The 27,648-nt window shown below is 45.3% G+C and overlaps 1 protein-coding gene across 2 annotated transcripts; it reads left to right on the forward strand.

The window, feature by feature from the left end:
* Positions 1-12,767: 12,767 nt before the first annotated feature.
* Positions 12,768-27,187, forward strand: SALL4 (spalt like transcription factor 4). 2 transcript variants are annotated; one of them, XM_033095115.1, is made up of 4 exons: positions 12,768-12,958; positions 21,365-23,698; positions 24,524-24,801; positions 26,475-27,187. In XM_033095115.1, exons 1-4 carry the CDS (start codon positions 12,829-12,831, stop codon positions 26,892-26,894), a joined length of 3,162 nt encoding a protein of 1,053 aa, XP_032951006.1. In that variant the 5' UTR covers positions 12,768-12,828; the 3' UTR covers positions 26,895-27,187. The 2 variants fall into 2 exon arrangements, with proteins under 2 accessions (XP_032951006.1, XP_032951008.1); XM_033095117.1 differs by having other exon boundaries at positions 12,829-12,958; positions 21,365-22,378.
* Positions 27,188-27,648: the final 461 nt, after the last annotated feature.

Here is a 27,648-nt window from a genome sequence, read left to right on the forward strand (position 1 = left end):
CCTCAGCCATCTACAAACCAGTGTCTCCCTAAGTTCTCTCTCCACGCCAGGCTTTTAAGGTCCAACAGCCTTCTCAGAAAATCCAGTGGGGTTCCCTGTAGCGAGGCAAGCCCTGTTTGAAGGCTGGGATCCAGAAATGAAAGAAACAGCCCCCAAATCCCAGCTTCTGCGGTTCTAGTGGACGAGACAAATAACATGGGCAAATGATACAATGACCGGTATGAAAATTGTCTTCTATGAGAACAACAGGGCAGGGTAAATGAAGATAGTAATGATGCAGTGTGATAGGGGGTGCACTGTGGGTCTCAGGGCCTGGCACACAGTAGGTCTTCGGGAAATAGAGGGTGAACTAGGGCCATCGCTGTGGTGTTCTAAGGAGAAGCGTGAGGGATAGATACAGTACATGTAAAATGCTCACGCCTAGGAAAGGGGAGGTGCACGGTGGTTCGGTGAAAAATATTGATTGACGGGATAGGTAGTTTATATTTGTATAATAAGTATTTATGAGAACATTTTATGTTTGTGATGCTATTTATCATGATTCTTGCGGTACTCTTACTTTCCTGAGAGGCAGCATACACACCATCTCCTCTGATCCTTTGAAGAGTTCTTTCAGTTGGCTCAAGAGAAAGCATTGTTCGCTTCGTTATGACTCAGGGCCCCTTGGTGAAGGACGGTGGCTCCGAGAGGTCTTGTTGAAACCTGGGGAGGAGAGCAGCACTCCAGGTCGCATGGCCCAGGTACATAAGAACTCAGGACTGGCAGCTGCTGAAGTATTTTATGCCTTAATTTCCCCATGGGGAATGGATCACCTAGAGGAGAGGCACTCAACCAGGAGTAATTTTGCCCCCATCTCCAGGGGACATGTGGCAATGTCTGGAGATGTTTTGGTTGTCATACTGGGGTGGAGGTGGGGTGCTACTCGCATCTAGTGGGTGGAGGCCAGGGGTACTGCTAAACGTCCCACAATGCACAGGGCAGCCCTGCAGCAAAGAATTATCTGCCCCTAAATGTTAATAGAGCCAAGGCTAAGAAACCCTGAGCGAGGGTTTAGATTTAGGATGGCAGGGGGTGGGCACAAAGCCCCTTTGAGAATCCAGGAAAATGCACCAAATTTGGCGTACAGAGTCAGATGGCTCAGTAGTCCAGGGAACCTACTTATGGATCACAAAACTAAGAGCCCTTGAATTCACGAAGGGCCTCAAGTTTACAGGTAACACGTTCAAAGTCTTGGCCACTATGTTGCAATAAAAAAGGCACACTTTATGTTTTCCCAACAATTGAGCAATTCATTTCAACATGGATTATCCTCCTGTAACCAGTGAGACCTCGGGTCCAAAAACAAAAGAGAGGAAAAAGAAAAAACTGGCATTGAAGAAATGATAACCAGTAATAAAAGAAAGACCAATCGCAAAGGAGACCAGTCTGAGCCAGTTTTCAGCCTTTCTCAAAACCTGGATACGATTATTTAAGGACAAGAAGATAATTCACCGATAACTTCCATTGACAGGAGGGGAGTATTTTCACTCCAGCCTGTTTGAGTGTTGGGCACACCAGCGGCTGTCACTGAATGAATGAGTATCTGGTCATCTCCCGAGCATGCTGCATAATCTCATTCAATCCTCGCACCATCCCTGGGAAGCAGGCACTCTGTTAGACACAGAGGCCTGGAGAGGTGCCAACCATTGCCCAGCTGCTAAGAGGTGGAACCCACCTCTGAACCTAAACTGCCTAACTCCAGAGTCTGACTTTCTCCAAGGCTGAGCCAGGGTCTCCCAAAGTATGCTGGGAGGGGCCACCCTCTTCCTTGTCTGACCTTCTAGACTTTCTTTATTTCTGATCCTCAAGCTCTCCAAGCTCATTCGTACCTCAGGGCCCTTATTTTCTAGAACATTCTTCCCTCAGCTCTACAGGTGTCAGCTCTGAGTGGTCACCCATGAATATCCCAACTCAGGTGGCGTCCACCTCCAGTTCACTAATTCTCTTACCCTGTTTATTCCCTTCATGACTCGTATTGTTAACTTATTTATTGTCTGTTTTCCACACTGGGCTGGGAGCTCCAAGAGGTAGGACTTTCATTGCTGACTCACGGGGGGCAAGAACCTGGGCCACCCTGTGGGTTGTGTGAAGAAGCAAATGGATGACAGACAGACAAGCTGTTACAAAGCCTGGATTTGCTGTTTCTGAGGTGTGTGTCCTGGGACAGGTCACAGCTTTTCCCATCCTCAGTTTCTGCATCTGTAAAATGGGAATAACAATATCTAGTTCTCAAAATTGTGAGGGCAATTACATAAGGGCTCCAGCACGTTGTCTCAAATTTACTTGGAACCCAATAAATACTGGTCTTTCTTGATAAATTCTTCTCAGAGGACCAGCCCTCCAGAATCTTCTCCCCTACCTCCCTAATCACACTCCATTCTTTTATATTCCTCATAAAAATATTCCAGAGGTATACAGGGCTTTCTGCATAGCTATGGAATTTTCTGTCTGGGGTCAGATACAGAGGACAGTGGTAGATTTGCTCCGATTCAACTAGTATTCCCTTATTTTATGCTGACCTAATCAACTCTCACCTCCAATAACATTTCTGAAACTAAACTCACTGTTTCTGACTCTCCCTCTCTTGATACACTTTCTATCTCAACAAAAGATGCCATCAATTTCAACTATGCTCACCCCCACACCTATCTTCCTGCCCACTCTGTCATTCACTCATTCATTCAATAGCTAATGTTTATCTAATACACACTCACACACAGAGTTTATTTAATGTATGTATGTACTGGGGGTGCCAAAAAAATGTATGCACATGACTTATATTTATCTCTTGTTATCAGTATATATTGAGTATTACAATTAAAACATTTTTTTTTTTATTAATTTAAGTGTTTTTCCAGGACCCATCAGCTCCAAGTCAAGTAGTTGTTTCAATCTAGTTGTGGAGGACGTAGCTCACAGTGGCCCATGCGGGGATTGAACCAGCAATCTTGGTGTTACTAGTGGCATCTAACTAACTGAGCTCACCGGCCGCCCCCTCAGTCATCCCTTCTTTCTCCTCGAACCGTTCAGCTCTTTGGAGGCCCAGAATCCAGCTTGTCCTCTCCACACCCCTGCCTCATCGCATCCTCTTCAGACCCCTGAGAGTCTGGCCCTCTGTTCAGACGAGTTTGTTACCTGACTCAGTGTCTTGCTCACCGCTCGCGATTCTTGATGATTTCCATATCTCTGAAGACGATCTTTTGGATTCCCTGGCTGCTCAATGCCTTGGCTCCCTCTCCATTAGGCGCCTAGTCCGCACGCGTCTCAGCACACACCTCCTGCGCTCATACTCTCCTCATTTCCAGGACGACATCGCCTCCACCACCTCAATTTCAAGCTCTCCCTCTGACCACTGCCAGCATTTGTCTACTCAGTCCCTTTGGGACCCCAAGTCCGCCAACTCCTTGACCTTCCCGGAGCCTCCACTTACACACACTCTGCCATTGTTTCACTCTTCTTCACCCTCTGCCTCCCCTTCCCAGGCTTGGGTTCTCTGCTCATCATTGTACTCCCTCACGTTCACCCTGAATGCCCTTTCTCTTTTCTTTCTCTGTTGACTTGCTTGGCCAAACCCCATGCTGGGTCAAGTCCAACGCTTAGCCCGTTCTGCACCTGCACCGGAACAGCTGAAGAAAGCTGGGGAAAAACACACACGACCATGCGAACTGGCTTCTTTAAATGTATGGCCAGCTCAGTGGGCCCAGCCCCCATCCTGCAGCATTTCCTCCCTCCCTTCATTCTCCCCGTCTCCTGAAAGACTATTTCACCCCTTACTCTCCTCCAACACTCTTCCTTCCTTACTCTTATTTCTAGTTTTGGTGACATAATAGGTGCAGCCAGTGGAGGACTTCCACACAGTCTCAAACGAAACCCACTTACTTGTCTCGACCTGCACCCACACGCTCTCCTTCCCTGCTGTTCTGGGTGAACTGTATGTTACCGTGTCATGGGACAGCACCTCGTCCCTTCCCACTTCTTCAGATCATTGTTCTGTGATTGTTCCTTTTCTTTCCGCCATTATCAACGACTCCTCTCCCCCTGGATCCTTCCTAGCACCCAACACCTGCTGTAATATCTCCCTTAAACTCATATTCCCCCTGAAGCTCTCCTTCCCACCCCACTTGACCCCTCCCTCCCGTTCACCATGAAACGTCTTCAAAAGAGTTGACCCTACTTGCCACCTCCTTCCTTCCATTCTTTTTCAACCTTCTCCAATCAGCTTTTGCCCTCATGGCCCCGCTGGAGTCTCTCTTGATGACCTGCCTTCTCTGTGTGGCCCAACCCAACAGGCAGGTCCCAGTGTTCATCTTCCTGGAAACAGCAGTGTCCTGTTCAGAAAGTGGATCCCTCCCTCCCAATGAAGTACTTTCCTGGGGTGGCTCTCTCTCTCCATCTTTCTGATTCACTAACTGCTCCTTCTCAGTCCCCTTTGTAGGTTCCTCCTTAACTTCCTCCCTTTAAACTCCAAGTTCCCCAAGCCTCATCTTTGTTCTTGTTTCTCCCTTATCTTCCTTCACTCTCTAGCGGATCCCAACCAGTTCTGAGGCTTCAAATACCATCTCACGCTGATGTCACCATACTCCTGAACTTCAGACTGGTCTATCCAACTCCTGATTTGACTTTTCCACTCGAAGGTCAAAACTAACGTCTCCACTATAACAAGTCACAGATGAGTAATGAAGCACCCTCACCACCAAATTGGCTTCTCCCATAGTCTTCCCGATTTCTGTACACGCCACTTGTATCCTTCCAGGCGCTCAGGTCAGAAATCTAGGAGCCATCCTTGACCTCCCTTTCTCACACTCACATCCGATCTGTTAACAAGTCCTATCAGCCACACGATCACAATATATTTCCCAATCCAAGCAGCTGTCCCACTCCACCACCTCCACTGTGGTCCATGCCTCCATCGTCACCCTCCTGGCTCATTGCTGTAGCGTCTTCCCTGCCCTTCCCAAATTCACCCTTCTCCCTTGAGCCACTGTCTAGCATAGCATTCAGAGTTCTTCTAAAACTTAAGGAAAATTACATTATTCCTCTGCTCAAATCCCTCCAACAGCTTTTCATCTCACTAGACCAATAACAAATGCTCTTTAAAAGATGGTAGGGGGTGGGGGAGTAAACTGTCTTACAGCTGTTGTCTTAGCAGCCACGTTAAGATGAACCTTATCTAAATAATTCAAGTCTTAGATGTTTTTGGTGCAGGACAATTAAGACTTTCTTCAGCATTCCACTAGTTACCCCTTCGAGTTATTCTTTACATCTTTGATATATCCTAGTAGTGATTTGGGTATCTATCTGATAAGATGCCACTGTGATATGACATTTAACATAAATGGAAGGAAGGAAGAGGTAACAACAGCTTTTATTTGCATTGCGAGCATTTGGGTTTTTCATCCTGAAATTCTCAGCACCTAGCTCAAGGCTTGGCACATAGTGGGTGAAATAATGACTCATTGAATGAATGAATGAACGAACAAATGAATGACCCAATAAACAAAATAACTGACCCCCAAACTATCATGTTTGTTGGGGTTTTACTTAATATTACGAGAAAGCTTACATAACTATTCTGCTATAGCCTGCAACAATTTATGATAATTATAGCTGTTTCCTGAACACCAATTATATGCCAGAGACTTTAGGCAAATCATTTCTAATTTTCTCGGCAATGCCACAAATAGAAATTAGTCTCCCCATTTACTGGGGAAGAAAACAAGGCATAGAGAGATTGAGACAACCTGGAGGGAAATCGCAAAGGCAAGTCCCACACCCGGCTCTGTCTTCATGTGTTTGTCTAGGCTGCCGAATATAAGAAATCAACTCTCAGATCACCTGGAGTGTGAAAAATGAATGAAAACTTTGTCATTCCCTGTGCTTAATTCTTGTTCTGTTTCCTGAGTTTAATGCCTCCTCTTTTGGTGTCTTTATTTACTACCCTGCATTTATCATGCCCCTTCCCCCCCCACACACACACTTATTTTTCGTCTTCAGCTTCTGCTGTCTTCTGCGTTTGTCTGCCCTCTTGGATTTCCCTCTTTCCCGCCATTTCGGTGCCTCATCTCAGTCTCTTTGTAATTCTGACCGGACTAGGGCCGAGTCATTTGTTTATTTGGGAGTCTGAGCTGAGAAAAGAAGTTAAAATCTCTCCACACATTAAAACAAAGAAAAGAACATTTTATATTCCCTTTCACGGTCAAAAGATGATCCTTTCTTCCCCTTCACAAAATCCATTTAGGTGTTTATAGACCAGTTATCTTAACAATGAGCGTCTTTTGCTTTTCTCTCTGTGCCAATTACCATTCTTAATTGCCTCACTCTAACGGTCTCACGTTTTGTGTGTTGGGTAGAGTTCTCTGACAAGTTTATTTTCAATTATAATTTATACTACAAAGATGGATAGATATTTATGACAGTAAACTCTCCTGTGTGCCGGGCTTTTAGCTCTTAACGGTTTGTTATAATAAAGAACGCTGTAGCGAATTTACAGAAGTGGCTTCTCAGTGATATTTTTTAAAGACAAAGTTCAGAATAGGCACTTTATTGGAGAGGGGGAGGCAGGATTTGTGTCTGGTAGATATCCAAAAAAATGTTTACAAATTTAAAAAGCAAGAGAAAACTTTTAGGAAAGGTGCCAATACAGAAATGTTTAAGTAAAGAGTGAATCAGACCTGCTCAAAAGGGGAATGAAATGGAAGCAGAAAAATTGTTCAATCAATTGGACCTTCGACTTGTTTTTGAAAATCTATACGTTTCTCCTGTCCAGTTACGAAATCTGTGAGCATCCTGATAAGCATCTTTATGAGCTTACCGATGCAGCTTGACCACTCACGTCACTGAGGTTCATGTTTTGCACGAGAGCCCACAAAAAGGAATTAAGATGGTAGGTGAAAAAAGCTCTTGCAGGGTTGTGAATTTGGGAAGCACCAACATTCATTTCAGAAAGACTCAGGACCGGAGGCCTTAAGGAAAGAAATCCAAAATTTGGACCGGATGTTCACCGAAATTTTATGTGTGCTAAAGACAAACAACTCAAATGTTTAACAGGTATTGGTTAAGTAAATTAGAAGTTCATACAAAGAGTGAAAAATTACAGGACACATTTACAATGTGTTTGTTTTAATGCGGTGGGAAAGGCTTTTATGGAATCCGTTCAGTGAAATAAATAACTCCAAAATGTATTTCCAAATTGATCTCAGTTATGTAAAAGTTATGCTATTCATGGGAGAAAGATTAGAAGAAAATTCACTAAAATGTGATCTTTCTTTAATTGGCAGAGGAAGCAGATAAATTACTCAAATCAACCCAAGGAGTGAATATGAAATTGTGCAATCTTTGAAGAAAGGGCCAGAAGGCAGGGCTTAGATTTAGTTTGGGGATGTTAACAAAGCTCCCTTGGAGAAGATAAGAGGATTTAACTGTGATTTAGTACTTTATTTTAAAAAATAGGTTGATGCTAATATGTTCTTGAAATCATATTTCTGAACCCCGGCACTATTGAAATTTTGGGTCAGATAAATCTTTGTTGTAGGAGGCCATCCTGGGTATTCTAGGATGTTAGCATGATCCCTGGCCTTTACCGACTAGATACCATTAGCACTTCTGAGTTGTGACAACCGAAAACAAAACAAAACAAAAAAAAACAGCTCCAGACATTGCCAAATGTCCCCTGGTGGGGGCGGGAGCAAAAATCACCCCCCATCGAGAACCAGCGCTGTGGATTTAGAGAGTCAACATTCTCTACAGTGCATGAGAGCCCAGATTGACCCGAAAAGCTGGTATACATGGGCTTGAGTGAGCTAGTCAAGTGGCTGAGGGACAAAAAAGCCTGTGCCACCAACTTTTTCATGCCTAATCCATCTCATCGTCAACTGAATAACCCACATGAGAAATTCTTGTTTTCTGACAGTTCGTTCCTGCTTTCATGAGCTTGCTGGGGTATAACATTAATACTTTTTTTTTTCAGTACATAGTTGTGGACTTCAATATATTAGTGGCAACTGGGAAGATGAATTGGAGCTAGAAATTCTTCAATACCAATTTGAGATTGATAAAATGGCGACAAGCAGAGATATCAAAGTGTGTGTGGGGGGGGTAGCATCCGTTAAGTGGTGATTATTGCAATTAGCCAGATTTTGCAGTGATAAATCAGCCCCACAGAAAGGCTCTAGGCCAGGACTCTCAGAAAAGTGGACATTTGGCCCCTTCATAAAGCATTCTCGGTGAATTATAAGCATGATTTCTGAAGCAATTTTAGCTCAACTTCTAAATCTCTAGAACTTGAAGAGTTCCTTCCAGACATAAAGACCTTCCATTTGAGGCAGGAAGAGATCAAATCGATGAAAGTCCGTGGCCTCCAACGGGTTGGTCCATGTTGAGAAAAAGGCTTCCCGAATCCAAACCTTACGTTTCCCAAATTAAAGCAGAAGTGGTTATCATGTTGGGCCACTTGGCCATTTCCTGGCATGAATAATTAGAGACCCAAAGGGGCAATCCTTTTGCAATGGCAGATCATGACTTATAGATACCAGCCTGGCCACTTTAGTCTTTTCAAGCTTGAGATGCTGGGAATACCACATAGGAAATACCACTCACATAATTATGGCCCTTTCAATGATAGGGATAGCGACGTATTTAATTGTCTTCCTAAAAATAGTTTCGTTTAGGTAGGCTTTACCTATCATAAAATTCATGCACTGTAAGTGTACAGTTTAATGATTTTAAATAAACGTATACAGTTGGGCAACCATATAGTTTGTGATGGCCTTGTTTCTTCCCCCCAATTGTGGTAAAATACGTGTAACATAAAAGTTTACCATCTTCATCAATTTTGAAGTGTCCTGTTCAGTGGTATTAAGTTCATTCGCCTTGTTGGGCAATCTCCAGAACTCGTTTCATCTTGTATAACTGAAACTCCATTCCCATTAAATAATAACTCCCCATTCTCCCCGCATCCGGGCTCTGGCAACCACCGTTGTACTTTCTCTCTATGAATTTGACTAATCTAGCTACCTCAGATAAGTGGAATCATACAGTATTTGTCTTTTTGTGACTGGCTTATTTCAATTAGCCTAATGTCCCCAAAGTTTATCCATATTATAGCATATGTCAGAATTTCCTTCCTTTTCAAGGCTGAATGCTATTCCATTGTATCTGGTAGACCAGATTTTGTTTACTCATCTGTTGATGGACTCTTGGCTTCCTGTCACGTTTTGTTATTGTGAATAATGCTGCTATGAACATGGATGTACACATATCTCTTCATGTCCTTGCTTTCAATTCTTTTGTATATATGCACATATTCAGAAGTGGAAATGCTGGATCATACCGTAATTCTAGGTGTAATTTTGTGAGGAACGGCCATATTGTTTTCCATAATGGCTGCACCATTTTACATTCCCAAGAGCAGTAACTGCCTAATACTTTATTTACAGTCAGGCTCCCAAAGTCATTCACCACTGACTCATTCATTGTTATTTACTGTAACTTCTGTGTTCCTTACTGTGTGTGATGAAATGCTAGGGACACCATGGTGACAGTTTCTGCCTTCGTGGAGCCCACAGTGTGGAAAACAAGCAATACGTGGATATACAATTAAATTTGTAATTATGAATTTTGAACTTACTATAAAAGGAAAGAACCGGCTTCTAGAAGATTGACACTAATAGGCAAAACCTCATTTGGATGAGGTAATGCCCAATTTAGGTAGAACATTCCTTGCAGAGTAGAGCAGAGGTGGGACTTTGTGGAAAGAGAAGCTCTGCGTTCCACTGAGGTCACCGTCCTTTAACTGAAAAGTTACTGAGTCCATACAATTCAGCACACATTTGTGAGTACTCGCAAGGTACTGACAGGAGATCCGAGCTTGTTTTCCCACCTGTGAAATGGGAATAAAAAAAGGATTTTAATGAGGATGAAATGGGATTATGTATCCCAAATAGCCTTATAAACAGTAATGCCTTAGTGTTCAGAGACTGCTTGCTGAAAGATAAAACAAGAAGTGAATTTCTGCCTGGGGCAAAGAATGAGAATGATTGGATTATAGAAACCCAGTCACCTAACAAAAGGCATTAAAAAGTTTAATATAATCCTTTACTCTGATCATTTATTTCCCCCAACTCTGGTCCACCCAGATCTTTTGATTATTTAAGTAATATTAAATAATGATAAAAAAATTACCTTTGATTAGGGACTTGTCTTCTACCCCTCCACTACCCATTGACCCTCGGTTTTGTTCTAGGATCCATCTTCACCTCCCACTTATTAGCTCCAGCTCGTAAGTTGGAGGTAGGTTCAAAATGTGTACAGCATCTTTCTTTTCTTGATATGATATTCACCGAAGGGTTCCACTTGAGGAAAATCTCCCTTTGATTATATGTATTTGCAGAACTGACGTCTACAGACCCTGGATTTTCTAGGACAGGCTTAATTTCACACGTTTTCGGTCACCACAATTTTTTCTTGTTTAGCGATCGTGTCTAGATTCAGCTACAGCTGGATGACAGGCAGTGGGGTGTGACAGGAAGAATTTTGGAGTCAGGCTTCGGGATTGACCACCAGCTCAGACACTTCCTAATTAAGTTACTTACCCATCTTTGAGCCTCAGTTTCCTCATTTTCAAAATGGACAAAACAATGCCCATCTCCCTGGGAAGGTCAAATGAGAAAGTGTGCATTTCGTGAGTCTGTGGCACATACTAGGGGCTCCATCAACTATTATCATTGCCACTTGGAGACTCAGTGGCACAATTGTATTACCTTGTTCTAAGTAGAATGGTGAACGTGTTTTAACTACTACCAACTACAATAAATAAATAAATAAATAAAAACAACTATATCTTAAATGAAGTTTTCCTTAAACCACTGATATTTCTTGAGTTGTAAACCTACTGTACATTCATGTAGATTGGTAAATTACATCTCCTGCCACACTAGCTTACACAGAAAAGGTGTTGTGAATATAAGCAGATTAGTCAGCAAAGCAGGCGTTAATTGGCCTTTTTACTCAGAATGAGAATTCTAAAGGCTTCCATATATTATTAAACTAAATTCTTGCCTTTCCAACTTTGGCTGTTGACTGTAATTCCACCTTTTTTGCTTTAGGGGACTTACATAAAACAATGCAAAACATTTTCAAACAGAGACTCAAAAAATTAGAGGTTAGCCTTCCTTTCTTCAAATAAGTTTTTATTGATGGCCATGAATATCAAAAAGATCATCAAGCTGATTTATTTTCTGCCTTGGGTTGTCCAAACACCCAGGTGAACATACTTATGAGCCCAGCATTGTATTTTGCTTACATTCCTGATGAGCTTATAAGAAACTTTTACAAGCTGGGAACCTGATGAATAACTAATCAAGAAAATGCAATGCACAAATGTGGAGGAAGGGTTTATAGTTGCAGTCTCTTACAATAAAGTAAATGCCAAATAAACACGAATGCCCAGAGGCACCATGGAAACACCCATCAAAGACAAGGCTGAAGATTTCACATTTATTTAATATTTATTGAGCATTTACATTGTGCAAGGCAGGTAGTGGAATTAAATACATAGAGATTTACTGTTTAGCCGTGTATGCATATAATATAATATACTCAAACACACGATTTTAGAAAATTCCAAATATCCCCATAGTAGGATGATACAATTACTTTGAATTATACACCTTTTTCCATAATAAAGTCTGTATTGCAAAAAAAAAAAAAAAAATTCCAATAATGATCAGTTCAGTAGCAGCCAGTTACTCTGACACTGCCCATTGTGTTTCCATGGGATATGGAACAGCATTCTTAGTTATAAAGTATGATGTTATCAGACATTTATGGCTCCCGTGGGGCAAAAATGCAATTGCTCGCTGTTTTGATACTATCTGACTGTACTCGCTTTTAATCTGCCCTTTCTATATTTAGTATCCCGTCATTTTAAAACAAACAAACAAAAGAACCAGAAAAACTCCCCCAAACAAAATCAAGCTCGCATTGTAACAAAAAAAACCCCAATCCTTGTGAATATGAATCCTGGGGGCTATTTAGCATTTAAAGCAAATAAATCATGGTGAGGGGATAATCTGAAATTTTGCAAGTTCGAAGGCCACTTTTAGAGTTGAGATGGACCTGGAAGGTTGAATAAATCACCCTTTCCACTATTCTTCAGTCATCACGAATGTCAATATAAACACTTCAATCAAAAGGAAGATGGAAGGGGACTCGGGTCACATCTCAGTTTTGTTTGTTTTTTGGTAGATGTAAATACTGAGCCAAACTATGCCACTGAGAAGACCTTCCTCTCAGGCTTGTGCGGATATCAACCTTACAAAAGTAATTTTTGGAGCACACTACCAAATACGCTCGTTCCAAAACTTTTACGTTAAGTCCCTCCTTTTTAATAAGTACACAATTCTTTTTCTTTTTCTCTCCAAGGATTCAAATAGCTGGGGCGAAGGAGAGGTCCCCCCCGCATTTCGTCCAGATTCAGCCAATCTGAGCCCGGATGCTAATTAGTTGCGCTCCCCCGACGAACACGCCTTTGTCGCAAGTAGGGCCGGACTACAAAGCCCAGAATGCCTCGCCCCTCCCTGATCAATGAGGGCTTATTTAAATGATCTCTGAGGTCTTGGACCCAGGCCAATCAGCTGTCAGGGCTCATGATAAATCGCAATGCATTATTGATAATAATAATTACTGGGACATGCGCGTTCCGGCCGAAGGGGGGTAAATTTCCCAACTCCAGGAATTTGTGGCCGAGTGGGCAAATTACCGCAGCTCTCCCGGCGCCCCGATGCTCGCACCATGTCGAGGCGCAAGCAGGCGAAACCCCAACACATCAACTCCGAGGAGGACCAGGGCGAGCAGCAGCCGCAGCAGCCGGCCCCAGAGTTTGCAGATGCGGCCCCAGCGGCGCCCACGGCGGGGGAACCGGGTGAGTGGGGCTGGGGGCGCACAGCCGGGGCGCGCAGTTTCCAGCATGTTCGCGGGACCCTCGAAGGCGCGGGCTTCGGGGAGCTAGCGGCTTCCAGTGCAGATTCTGGAACCGAGATCTGGGGGCTCAGTTGCAGAGAAGAGAGGCAGCTTCATTCCCCGCCCCCCCCCGTTAATTTTACATTTTTATCGCTTTCCCTCACTTGTGTAAGTTTCACCCCCAGGTCTCTCCCTTCTTATTGTAAAGTTGACCCCCACCCTCTCCTCTGTCCCTCTCTTTCCTGAAAGGTTCCCTTCTCCTTGTCCTCTGCCCTTCTCTTAATTGGTTCCAATCCCCTCACTAGTAATCTCCCCCCCACTTGTAACTTAGGTTCCCCTCCTCCCTCCCTGGCGCCGCTTTTAAAAGAAAGACCCCGGGGGTCCCCACCCTTTCCCTCTCACCCCTTGGGGGCTTTTCTAGGAGGTTGGAGTAGCGGCGCACCCGTGGAGGACCCCCCCCGGGGGAGGGCGATCTGTTGCTCGCGCCCCTCCCTGGCCAAGCGGGGGGAGGGGGCGCGACCTCTCCCCACCCCCAGGATCTGGGGTGCCGGCCACCCGCGCTGCGGAGACCATTGGAGGGTCCGAAGAGGTGGGGGAGAAGAGCCCAATATTTCCCTTTTTCAAAATTTCTTTTTTGGTTATCTCTTTTTCTTCCCGGGTTACGCTGCCTGCGGATCTTCGCCCTAACCTTTCGGGGCCTGACCTCCAGCCATCTTTGATTTCCGACTTCCTAAAATAACCGCGGCAAGCCGGAGGGGTGCGGGCCCCCAGGGGTCGGGGTCGCAGACGCACTGCATCCCGCTGGGGTGCACCGGCCTGGCATTTTGCATGACTTTTCTGGGGCGCCCGGCTTTCCACAAGCGCGCCTCAGGGGCCAGAGGGGAGAAGTCGAGCCAGGGCTGGGCGATTGCGGCCGGGGCGAACTCCCTGGGCTGACCCGGCCCACGCTTCCGCAGCCAGAGCCTCCCCGGTCCTGAGGAGTTCGGGACCCCAGGCCTCTCGGCCGGGAAAACTCCCCTCCTCCTAGTCACTTAACCGAGGAGGGTTTAGGAGCGAGTCGATTTCCCACTATCTCCCCTCTGTCCTGGCCCGCCAAATTGTCGCCTGATAAGTTTAGCGTACGGATGGGGGGAGGGGGCGCTTTTAACCTCTTGGGCCTTGTTGGTCGCTTCCCTCCTCTCCCCGCCTGCTTTCTAATTTCTCAACCGTTGGCCGGGGTGTGTGCGGCCACCCCAGATACTCCAAGACGGAACTCTGATGGGAAGACGGTCGCTGCTTTTTGACTACTGTTCTTTTTTTCGTGGAGGGCTTTAATACATTTCCCAATTTTATAATAGGTTAATATAAATCCCTACTTCCCCCCAAATAATCTTTTTCGAGGGCAAATTAAAGAGATGATCGGCCCGATGAGGGGGAGGGCAGTGCGTTTTCGGGACGTCTGATGGTCAGGGCAGCGCACACCCGAGGTCCCAGGAGGGTGGACTCTCTTTGTGCCTGGGGGGTGGGGTAGAGGGAGCGTGGAGAGTCTTCGTCGCCTGGCCCACCTGGAACAAAAGGGTTAACCCTCCTCCTGCCCGCTTCCTCCCGAGGGGAGGGGCGAGCTCCTGGCTCTGACCCCTCCCCTGGTCCTGCTCTGACCTCCCTTCCCCTTCCCCCTTCATTTTGGGTGGGCGCACACAAGTGGGACTTTAGGTGGTATTTGGCACCTTCATGGAGAGCTTGTTACGGGAGGGTGGGGGGCTTCTTAAATTAACGCTGGCTGGAGCTTGCAATCAGTTAACCCTAGCTGGTTAGGGTATCAGGCCTGGCAGTGCGCTCCCTCCACTATTTGGGGGTGGAGGGGGGGTTCGCTATTGATCGCTTGGGTTGGAGCGGACTGCGGAGTTGAGCGTGGGCGCCCCCTGGAGGCCCAGCTTGGAGCTGCGCCCTTTGCCAAGAGGCGGGTCCCCTGGCAGGTACCGGCTCACACCTGATGGGACGGGTTGTGGAGGGGAATGGAGAACGGTGGGCTGGGCCAAGGATGGGCGTCCCTGGGGACTCCAACCAGTTGCTTTCGCGATCCCTGCTGTGCTCGGTATAATATGCCATCGGCATTCTTGGAAAGAATTCCTCGATCATAGAATGTGTTTGCAGCCCCCAGTTGCCACCATGGGACGGAAGATAGTTTTCCCAAGCAGTACATTTTAATGGCTGCATTTCGAATTTGAGCAGCTTGTGTTTGTATGTGTGTATGTAGATATATAGATAGGTAGATAAATATGTGTAATTCTTTTTAAGATCGGGCCGGTCTAATTTTGCAAAGCCAATTTGAGACGCTTGTAAAGAATATAGTTTTTGAGGGAGGAAAATGAAGTTTGGTGACCAATTAGTAGATCAAAAAATCTGCAGGTGGTCAGGGGACTCATAGAGGAAAATTAGCATTTTCTCAAAAGAGTTTCAAATGCCCTTTGTGCTAAACTGGATTACAACCTTCAACGATTAAGATTCCCAAGTTTCAAATAACTGCCTAGCCCAAGTTTCTTAACTGAAATGACCTACATTGGCTTGTAAGGATTCTGAGAATAGGGCACTCGGGGAGCTCCCATTTTAATTGAGGGAGAGGGGAATTTGTTGATAGCATTAGTTAATGTTTCAGGCCGACTTGTCTGTGTTTCGATCTGTTTCGTAAAGGGAGAAGGGCTAAAATTTGCCCACAGCCCCTTTTGTTCTGTTAAAAAGAAATTGCACAAGCCAAGATAGTTGGTCATTCAAGCAGAGCTCTCTGCTAGCTTCCTCACCGGTGAGGAGTTGGGGACCCATCTCGGGAGGCAGGAGATTGAGTTTGCACTTACTCTTTTTAAATGAAGTTAGATTTTTGGTAAGATTTTAGAGTGAGATGTGCCTTCCAGTGTGGTTGTGTTGACTTTCAGCGGTGTAACCTTGAGACCCGCTTGGGTCTCTGAGCTTTCGGGTTCTGGATACAGTGGAGATACAATGTCCTGTTTAATTTCAACTATAGAAGAGGCCTCACTGTGTCCCGGGAACATGATAAATAGCATTGTTTTTGTTTTTATTTACATATTGTCTCCAGATGGGGTGAACTGCCAATTGAGATAATTCTGCAGTTTTCTCTGTAGCTACTGTATGCCAGAGACCAGGCAGGGGATCTTAAGTACATTATCTGTAATTCTCATTTGTACTCATGTTAGAATAAGCTGTAGCCCGGTGGTTCCCTTGTCCTGTTGGATTGTAGCCTTCCACTGAATCCAAGGGGCTGTGTGTTGGGAGGAATTGGTTATGAGGCGGGATTTTCTCAGTTCCTTTGCGGGGGCTGGTTGAGTGATGATCTCCTGCCTTTTAATTTTTTGAGATGTGCTTTTGGAGGCTTTAGGTGAAGAGGTCCCTGTGAAGCAAGTTGGAAATAAGGCAGTTTGCATTTGGTGTGCTGTGGCCTTTTTCCCCTTGGTGGAAAGAGTTCAACAAGTTCCCTTTTTGATCACCCTTAACTTACCTGTTGTACTTTTGATTATTTCTGTAAAAGCATCTGAACAATTTTAAAAGCCTCTACATCTAGACAAGAGCTACACTTCTAGTCACCGCCTTTTTTTTTTTTTTTTAATTAATTGTCGGTGTCAGGCTTTGTTCTGGGGGCTCTGAAGGAGGCCACAGAAGCTCCTGCCTGCTTGGAGTTTACAAATTTGCTTAAAAGATGAGATCCATTTGAGGCAAAAGGGGGCACATCCTATAATGTAAATAGCAGAGCTCACACACCTCAGCTATACAGCCTTCTTGAATTCTTTCACTCTTGTATTTTTTTTATGCCCCCTTTTCAGTGGAGAATTGTGATCCTAGACTGGAACAATTTTTTTTTAGCTCCTCATTAAGTAGAAACTTAATTATTGCTCTAATTCGCCATCAGTGTATTGAGTTAAAGACTTGTGACTTAAGTGTTTCTTGGATTGTGGAATCCAGGTGTAAAATTAAACTGGTAAAAAGGTGCTTGCTTTCAACTGGTTCAATACTTACGGAGGTCTCAATTTCCTTTTGTTTTTTTGGTAATTACCCTTTGGGTGGGGAGAGGGTAGAAATTGTTTAATTTAGATAATCTACTCATTGTGGTTCTTTGTAATGTAGAAATTGGGGGGGGGATAAACTTGAGTCCTAATGCTTTTCTCAAGATAAATTTTTTTTTAAAGCATTTCTCATCCCCAGAATTTGATTGGCCGCTGGTAGATGAGCTTTTCTTCCTATACAATGGAAAGGGTATTTTCTATCCATTTGGCAGTGATTGAATCTAAGACCCCTGCTGGGTTTACTGCATTCTTCCAACTTATTGGATAACTAGATGCTGGCAGATAACATTCCTAAAATTCGGGGTGGGGGTGGGGTGGGAGGGTGGAAGAACTAGTTGCTGTGTCATCCCTCTGAACTTTGCTTTTTCCTTTTGGGAAGGGTTCACTTAAGCATACCCAGCAATTGTTCATAAGAGAGTCCTCTCTTGGGCAAATACAGTTTCAGTATTTGCCAATGGTGGTCTGGATGTAGAAGTACTTTTTACTGCGCAAGCAAACAGAGCTCCTGCTGTTTTAAGACTCAAGTGGGATGTGGCTGGTATGGTTTCGAAGCTACAGAAGAGGCAAGCCTGTGTATACAGTGAAGGCAAGCTGGTATTCAGGTTGTAAATCACTCCTGGGAACTGTTAGATCCTTCTAGAGCAGGGGAGCTTAACCTTTTTTGTGCCATACACCCCTTTTCAACAGAATGTACTTAGATGCATAAAATGAAATACATAAGAGATACCAAGAAAATAAATCGCATCGAGATAGTTACCAAAAATGAAAAAGTTTGTGATAAAGTGACACGTGCTTTGTGAACACCGGAAGATCCAGGTAACCTAGAATTTCCTGTAGTGCAACAGATAGATTTACATCGAAAGAAAATCTGCTTTCTATTGATGACAAGCTCACAGGTTCTGTGAATGCCATTGTGGTATGTTGCTACACTCGTAATTTAATGTTAAATTTTAGTTCAGATTAGTGACAGTAAAGAAAATTTTTTCCTAATTTCACGGACCCCAGTTTACGAATGTCAGCTTTAGAACCTGCATTTTCAATGAAGGAATATTGTCTCTTAGGGGGTGGAAACTTTCTTGGGTGAAGACAAAAACATTGAAGTTACCTTAGTTTGTGGCCTCCCAAAGGACCACAGTGCATGAGCAGATACACGGTATATTTGTGGCATTAAAATTTCATGGTGGTAGGGGGAGTGATTAGGAAAAAATGCTTTAAAAGCCTCTATAGGAGGAATGAATTGAAAACATGTTTGAGAAACTTTGCTCTAGAAGAAACAATGGTAAATTAGGCCACTAATTTTAGTGTTCTTAAATAGTATTTCAGAATACAATCCCTGCTCTTCTGTTCTGGTCATCAGTATGTTACTTTGAGCTACTTGTTTCTGAGCCTCAGTTTCCAAATCTTCAAATTGGTAACAAAGATTTATTTGGTCATGTGCCTGCAAAGATAAATGAATTAAGGTACCATGAGTCTGAAGTGTGTGTTTTATTTGGAGGAGGTTGGTAGTTTTGCTTTGGACCCTTACTAAGTGGAATGGGCATTTTTACATGAGCTTTACTGGAGATTTCCAGAAGTAGAATGGCTAAGACAGAGGATGTAAACATGCTAATTAAAAAGAAACTGTAGTACAAAAGTGTACACAGTTTAAAGTTTCTCTTCCACCCTAACCCCCAGGCGCATGCTCCAATAGCTAGAGACAAGTCACAGTTTTTCTTACTTCAGAAGTTTCCCATGTACATAGTTACATTTTATCTGCAACATAAACGGGAGCACATTATGTATACATCCTGTTCTCTCCCCTTTTTTCCCTCCTCTTGAAACAAACCTTGGGCAATTGTCTTAGGGAGCAGCACATAATGTAAACCTACTTTATTTTTGTAGGCTTCAAAGTGATAATCTTTTTTCTTTCTTTTTTTTTTTTCTTTTATATATTTTAAGTGTGCTTTTCCAGGACCCACCAGCTCCAAGTCAAGTAGGTGTTTCAATCTAGTTGTGGAGGGTGCAGCTCACAGTGGGCGGTGTGGGGATCGAACCAGCAACCTTGTTAAGAGCACAGCGCTCTAACCAACTGAGCTAACTGGCCGCTGCCAATAATCTTTTTTCTATACCCTAATTTACGCCATGGGAACTTTAATGATAAACCAAAGTGTATCCATTTTTATTTTTGCTGTTAATAGGAGAAAATGTATCCTTGTATTACAGAAAGTAAATTTCTAACAAGGGAATTGCTGGGTCAAAGGAGAACTGCACCAAAAGAGGATGTTGCCAGCTTGTCCTCTGGAGAAGTTGTATCTATTTATATGCACCTACGAATACATGTGTTTCTCTCCCAAGACCAACTTTTTAAAAAGTTCAACTTTTAAAGTTCTTGACACATAACTGCCTGAATTGCTTTTCCAGAAAGATTTTATGCCACTTAACACCCCCACCAGCACAGCATTTCAAGTCTTGGGAAAGTGTACCCATAGATGCTATCTGTGAGTTCTGGGAATGGATGGATATTATTATCTTGATTCTTGAAAATAGTGACTGTTGCTGAGCTCCACCTGGAAGTACAGGGCTGCATCACGTCCTAACTTAAAGTAACTTCTGGGCCTCCCAGAAAGGTGGTAAAGGGTGTTCTAGTCTCTTCCCCCCCACCCCCCTTACCAACCTGATTCCCCAGTCTTTCCTGTCCTGCCCTGGGGTTTCTGTGAGAGGAAAGATAGTTGCAGTCTCAACAGAAGAAACATAATAGGAAGTGTAAGAACAAAGGAAGAATTCAAGTGGAGGTGCTGGGCGCTGCATGCCTGGGTTTTAATAAATGTAGTAGGTATATATAGGGCAGTTAGAGGTGCCTAGTCAGAATACAGGAGGCTTACCTATTCGCCACGGGATTTCTAGCCCCAGCCTTGCACACAGTAGGAAGTGAGAAATAGTTAAGTGAATTAGTCATTCAATGACTGTTTTATTCTCATTAGCCCTAATGGTAGTTGCCCAGCTATGTAACCTTTAGAAATAGAAGAGGTGGAAAAACTGAAGTTCGCTGAATACCAAGAGTTTCTACACGTTTCCGAGATCCTAGGATGGGTGCCAGGTACACCGTAGGCACGCAAGCGCTTAGCCCAGACATCTACCATAGGAGGTTGTCACGGTTATGCATGTTGAACAGGAATTCTGAGGCTTAAGCCCACCACATGACATCGGTTACTGACAGGTGAGCACTGGATTGGCCCTAAGTGGTTTTCTTGACCCTGGCAGGCCAGACCTTTTGCAAAAATGCCCTATTTATTACCTGATCTGAAACTGGTAAAGATTAAGTCAGCTTACTAAGGCCAAGCTGTGCAAATGTGAAAGAACCACTTTAGAAATAGAAGAGGTGGAAAAAATAGAAGAGGTGGAAAGATCAAATCTGTTGATCTCAAGAGAAAGACATTTTGTTTCAAGGTCAACCCCTCCTGAAACTCTCCCTGGACTTTTCAGTCAAAAAAAACCATGGGTTTAGGAAGTGGTATTACCCAAGAAGAAATAGGGCAAAATACGTTAATTTGCTTTAAAAAGGAGTCATTTATTTAAGAGTGATGTGGATCCTTCCTGCCCCCCCCATTTGTACATTTCAAACAGGTTCTGTTTTAAACAAAAACGGTTACGTTTTACGTACTGTTCTGCAGCCTGTTTCACCTGACTTCTGTTCATGTCAGGGCACACAGAAATTCTCCATAGTTTTGCACTGTGGGTGAACCAAGACTTAACTTTTTGCTGCTGTACACATTTCTGTAAAAATTCCCCTTTGGCTGGCTTAAAAACAATAGAAATTCATCCTCTCGCTGTTTTTGAAGGCTAGTAGTACGAAGTCAGGGTGTCACAGGATCGGTTCCTTCTGGGGGTTCTGAGGGAGAAGCGGTTCCCTGCCTTCCCTGCCTTGTTGGTTCCTACCTTCCTTACGCCAGCAATCCTTAGTTTATAGCCACGTTACTCCTTCACATGGCCTCATTCTCTGCCTCAAATCTCCCTTTCGTTTTAAGGACACCAGACATTGCGTTTGGGTCCCACCCTAGTTAAATTTGCGAAGGTCCTGTTCCAGATAAGGTCCCATGCACAGGTACTGGGGTTAGTACTTAGCCATATTTTGGGTGGGGGGGAAGATTAGTTGACGCACACTACACAAGTGGCTAGTCCATCCAGACCCTTTGGATGCCTAGTTCCCTTACACCGTCTTCCTTCTGCCTGCTGCACACTGATCCCAAAGACTGTGTGAGTAGTTGTGGTTCTTCCTGAGACATTGCTCCTCTATCCTTTCTTGGGCAGAGTGCTTAGCTATTGCTTTCTTGTCACAGGTGCTCCAATGAACCACCCAGGCACTGGTGATGACATGAATGGGGACCGAGCGATGGTAAAGAGGCCTCGTCGGGAGGAGACTCACGTCTGCGAGAAATGCTGTGCGGAGTTCTTCAGCTTCTCTGAGTTCTTAGAACACAAGAAAAATTGCACTAAAAATCCACCCGTCCTCATCATGAACGACAGTGAGGGGCCGGTGCCTTCAGATGACTTCTCCGGGGCTGTGCTGAGCCACCAGCCACATAGTCCAAGCAGTAAGGACAGTCACAGGGAGGAGGCCGGCAGCTCAGGGGACATGAAGGAGAAGCCAGGGGCGGAGTCTGTTCTGTACTTGAAGACGGAGACGGCCCTGCCGCCCACACCCCAGGACTTAAGCTATTTACCCAAAGGCAAAATGGCCACTACTAACGTCACTCTCCAAGCACTACGGGGCACCAAGGTGGCGGTGAATCAGCGGAGCGCGGACGCGTTGCCAGCCCCCTTGCCTGGTGCCAACAGCATCCCGTGGGTCCTGGAGCAGATCCTGTGTCTGCAGCAGCAGCAGCTACAGCAGATCCAGCTCACCGAGCAGATTCGAATTCAGGTGAACATGTGGGCCTCCCACGCCCTCCACTCCGGCGTGGCGGGAGCTGACACCCTGAAGACATTAGGCAGCCACATGTCCCAGCAGGTTTCTGCGGCCGTGGCTTTGCTCAGCCAGAAAGCTGCTGGGAGCCAAGGGCTGTCTCTGGATGCCTTGAAACAAGCCAAGCTACCTCATGCAAACATCCCTCCCGCCACCAGCTCTGTGTCCCCAGGGCTGGTGTCCTTCGCCCTGAGGCCCGATGGGTCCAGGGGGCTTCCCAACCGCCTCCCGGGTGCTCTGCTACCTCAGGCCCCGGGCTCCGTGCTCTTCCAGAGCCCTTTCTCCACGGTGGCGATAGACCCATCCAAGAAAGGGAAAGGGAAGCCACCCAACGTCTCCCCGGTGGATGTGAAACCCAAAGACGAGGCCGCCCTCTACAGGCACAAGTGTAAGTACTGTAGCAAGGTTTTTGGGACTGATAGCTCCTTGCAGATCCACCTCCGCTCCCACACTGGAGAGAGACCCTTCGTGTGCTCTGTCTGTGGCCACCGGTTCACCACCAAGGGCAACCTCAAGGTGCACTTTCATCGACATCCCCAGGTGAAGGCAAACCCCCAGCTGTTTGCCGAGTTCCACGACAAAATGACGGCAGGCAATGGCATTCCCTATGCACTCTCTGTACCTGTCCCCATAGATGAAGCGAGTCTCTCGTTAGACAGCAAACCTGTCCTGGTAACAGGGACCCCCCATGTAGGGCTACCTCAGAATCTCTCTTCAGGGACTCACCCCAAGGAACTCATGGGTGGCCCACTGCCCACCGACCTGCAGCCCGGGCCTTCTCCAGAAAGTGAGGATGGATCCATTCTCTCTGGGGTGGGGCCAAACCATAATTCCCCAAGGGTTGGTGGCTTCCAAGGGAGAGGGACACCCGAGCCAGGGTCAGAGACCCTGAAGTTGCAGCAGTTGGTGGAGAACATTGACAAGGCCACCACCGACCCCAACGAATGTCTCATTTGCCACCGTGTCTTAAGCTGCCAGAGCTCCCTCAAAATGCATTACCGCACCCACACTGGGGAGAGGCCATTCCGGTGTAAGATCTGTGACCGAGCCTTCTCCACCAAAGGCAACCTGAAGACCCATTTCGGGGTCCACCGAAGCAACACATCCATAAAGACGCAGCATTCATGCCCCATCTGCCAGAAGAAGTTCACCAACGCGGTCATGTTGCAGCAGCACATTCGGATGCATATGGGGGGTCAGATTCCTAACACCCCCCTGCCGGATAATCCCTGTGACTTTACGGGTCCCGAGCCAGTGATGGTCGGTGAGAGTGGCAGCACAAGTGCCATTTGTCACGACGATGTCATCGAAAGCATTGATGTGGATGAAGTCGGTTCCCAGGATGCCCCCAGCAGCTCCTTGAAGGTCCCCATGCCTCTTCCCAGCGTCCACTCAGCATCACCCACTCTAGGGTTCGCCATGATGGCTCCTCTCGACGCCCCGGGGAAGGTGGGCCCTGCTCCTCTTGTCCTGCAGAGGCAGACCAGCAGAGAAAATGGTTCGGTGGAGAGTGATGGCTTGACCAACGACTCATCGTCCTCAGTGATGGGAGACCAGGAGTATCAGAGCCGAAGTCCAGACGTCCTGGAGACCACGTCCTTCCAGGCACTCTCCCCGGCCAATAGCCAAGCAGAAAGTATCAAGTCCAAGTCTCCTGATGGTGGCGGCAAAGCAGACGGCTCGGAGAACAGCCGCACTGAGATGGAAGGTGATAGAGCTTTGGATTTAACTTATGTCCATTTTGGGCACGAGGTCATCCAAAAGGAACCTGGGTTGAACTTGACAAACGGAGAGTATGATATATGTGAAGCAGCTGCTCTGTAGGGCATTTAGCCTGTCTGTACTTCTGGGTAGAGGGGAATAACAACTCCCTCTATCCTAGTAGTGACATGCCTTTATTTATGACAGGAACGCATACTGGTTATGGACAGCGTACTTTTTTATTGGTTTTTATTTTTGTGTGTGAGCCCTATGGGGACATATGGGTAATCTTAAGAATAGAATTTTGAGCAAGTGGGCACTGGTTTTTAGCCATTGAGATAAACCAAACTTGCTTGATTCTGAGGTCCCATTCCCTAATGCAAGGTAAACAAATGAATAACTCTTGAGGGGTAAAAAAGAATCTAACCCACTTGAAATGCACATATAAATTGTGGGGTGCCTGTTGATGTCATTAGTGGTAAAATGGGGGAACAGCCGCATCGTAGAATCTGAGGATGGCGTCTGGGCATTACTTTAGAAGTACACTCTTTATGTAGGAACTTGAACTTGGATGCATGTGTTTACGTGTTGCCCATACCTTTACACCAAAGTGGTCAATTTCCCTAAGTGTTTATTCCCTAAGTGTCATTATTCTCTCCTCAGGTAAACAAGTCAAAAGGAAAGCTGCTTGTGAGGTGTAAATTTCCTTGAAAACCTTTTCCAGGCTCTCAAACAGTGGGCACTTGTTTTCAAGGCTGGTTTTTTTCTTTTGGTTTGAAGAGTGAATGAGTGTGGGATGATAAAGGTTCAGGAATTATTTTCTCTCTCCTAGGTCGGAGCAGCCTACCATCAGCGTTTGTCCGCGCCCAACCAACCTATGTCAAAGTTGAAGTTCCCGGTGCGTTTGGACCTGCCACCATGTCCCCAGGCATGACACCTCTGTTAGCGGCCCAGCCACGCCGACAGGCCAAGCAACACGGCTGCACGCGGTGCGGGAAGAACTTCTCATCCGCGAGCGCTCTTCAGATTCACGAGCGGACTCACACCGGCGAGAAGCCTTTCGTGTGTAACATATGCGGGCGAGCTTTCACCACCAAAGGCAACTTGAAGGTGAGTTTCTTCAGGGTGTCGGCAGGGATGGGGGCTAGGTGTGGAGCAGCATCTCGGGGTCATCCATGCATCGGGAATCCTCCACTAAGAGCAAATGGGATATTCTCTCAAAACTGGCTCCTGCCGTATTCTTTTGTAGCAGTGCATTTCCTCACCTCACAACATCTCAAATTGGGATGCTTCTTGCAGGCCGTGTCTGTAATTGTTTTTTTTACCCCCTAATCTTAGTTGCACATAAAATAATGATGTATTAGGAACAGGAGCCATGGTCTCTTCTGATCCTGTCTCTTAGTATAAAGTTTGGCATGGGTCATTGTCCCTCCAATACTCGGGCAGACCATACTGTCCTTCAATCATCATTTAGTTAGGTGTAGGAAATCCAGTCTGGAAGCCTACATGGTATTGGTCATGTGTTGTAATGTAATGTATCACAAATGATAAGTCATTTGTGGATTTTATAGCTGCCAGGCTTGATGGCCACTGTGTACTGCATGTTGGTTTTGTTTTCCTAGCCAGCTAGGTTGAAATAAATACCATGAGTTAAACATAACATGTAGTACAGTACCACTGGAGTTAAAAAGGAAAAGGTCTCCAGGTTATCAGCCTTGCTTTTAAAACCGAGCAGCTGGGTCCTTCCTGAGAATGGCCTATTGTTTGATAAATTGGTTCCACTAAGATTTCAGCGGGGGGAGAGGAAGAGGAGACCCTCCCTTGTAAGGACTGAAAGGGGCCTGCGTAAGAGCAGAGGATGGGAATTGGTTTTCATCTTGGCCCTGCCTCCTGTGTGTGCCAGGTGTGTTACTCTATGGACACCTCGCTCCGTCTCCAGTGAGTAGAACACTTACTTGTTGAATTCTTGGTAGTTAGAATCAAGGTTAAAACTTCATCTTAAAGTTGACCTAGAAGACTGTAGTCATGTTAAAAATGAAAAGTACTTCTTATGACAAAAAACAACCTATATTCTTTTTAGTCTAGTTGCCAAAACTGCCAGAGGAGGAACATGAAGTAACTTCATCTCTAATACCGACTTCCAGAAATAAAGCTTAAATTAGTTCACAGACCCTGGGATCAACCCAGGAAAGGTCTGGAGCTGCTCTTGCTGTCCACGTGGTGCCCCGGGCCTCGGTTCCCCAGGCATGGGGGTCATGGTAATGACGGCTTCCGGTTGTCCTGGACAGTAAATGAGTTACATAGTAAAGTGTTTCAAAATTATGCCCGGAACATCTAAATAGCTTGTTGTAATGATTTAAGAGGAAGTCACTTCTGAGCCCGATGAGATAATAACTATTAACTTCTAAGGATGTCAGTGAAGATGAAATGAGAATGCCTGAGAAACCCAGTACCTACCACATTCTTCAACTCTTTTTGAAGAAGCTGAAAGGGATTTGAAAAGTCAAAAGCCAGACTGGAAAAAATAATTGCAGAAAGGAGGCCAGGGGCTGAAGAAGCAGTAGGTAGTAAGATCATCTGATTTTTTTTTTTTTCTCCCCCAAGAGACCAGATACTTGGATTTTTTTTTTTTTTTTTTTAAACATGGAGTCTCATTTTTAAATATAAACTATGTTAAAATACTGTCTGGGTAGAACCAAACCCATATGCAGGCTGACTGTGGCTTGCCAACACACAGTCAAATCTCTGTTTGGGTGGAAACCTTTCTGTCCCTCTTCCCATAGGTCCATTATATGACGCATGGGGCCAACAATAGCTCTGCACGCCGAGGGAGGAAGCTGGCCATCGAGAACACCATGGCTCTGTTAGGAACAGATGGAAAGAGGGTCCCCGAGATGTTTCCCAAGGAAATCATGGCCCCTTCAGTGAATGTGGACCCTGCCGTGTGGAACCAGTACACCACCATGCTCAACGGTGGCCTGGCCATGAAGACCAACGAGATATCCGTCATCCAGAGCGGAGGCATTCCAACTCTCCCAGTGTCGCTGGGGGCCAGCTCCGTTGTGAATAACACCACTGTCTCCAAGATGGATGGCTCCCAGTCCGCTCTCAGTGCCGACGTGGAAAAACCAGGGGCTGCCGACAGCGTTCCCAAACACCAGTTTCCTCACTTCCTGGAAGAAAACAAGATTGCGGTCAGCTAAGCTAAAGGAGAGAGAGAGAGCCCATGCGGATGGAGAGATGCAGTGACCTCTCTAGAACTGGACCTTTTTTTGTTTGTTTTTAAAGAATCCACCTCCTCCTGTTTGGTTTTTTTTTTTTGTTGTTGTTGTTGTTTTTTAACTGATGTGCAAATGATGTTTACAGTTGTGACCACAACCTCAGGCAAGTCCTACAATCACGATGTTGCTATGCTGCTTTGCAAAAAAACAAAAACGAAAGAACAAACAAAAAATTCATACTAAAACACACAGACTAGCATTTTTTTTTTTTTTTTGATTTTGGAAAGAAGCGGGTCTTGCAAAGTAGCTTTGTTACTTGCGACAAACTAGACATAAAACTTTTGTACATGCTGGAATAACTATTTCCAAAGACTGTATTTCAAGTTGGAACTTATTGACCCACAATGGAAAAGACAGCTGCTTAGCCTTGTGGGGGGTGGGGTAGTGTACACTTCCCTGGTGATTGTGGGTAAATGGACAAGGTCTGTTGTCTTTAGGGGCCTGCTTTGTGTGCCCCCAAACCCTGCACCCATCTTTTATTTTTCTTTTTTGAATGTACTTTTCCCCCCCAAAAACAAACTAAGGTTGTAGAATGACAGTTCCTTCAACCTTGGAACCTTAAGTAGGATGCCCTCAGATGGACTGATTTTAGTCCTTAGGGAGTCAATGTGTGTTGCTGCTTATTTAAGTACAGTTCAGGTGGAGCCCTCAGTGCCAATATAGTCCCTATGCTTTC

The sequence above is a fragment of the Rhinolophus ferrumequinum genome, chromosome 23, assembly GCF_004115265.2.
Source record: "Rhinolophus ferrumequinum isolate MPI-CBG mRhiFer1 chromosome 23, mRhiFer1_v1.p, whole genome shotgun sequence".
NCBI lineage: Eukaryota > Metazoa > Chordata > Mammalia > Chiroptera > Rhinolophidae > Rhinolophus > Rhinolophus ferrumequinum.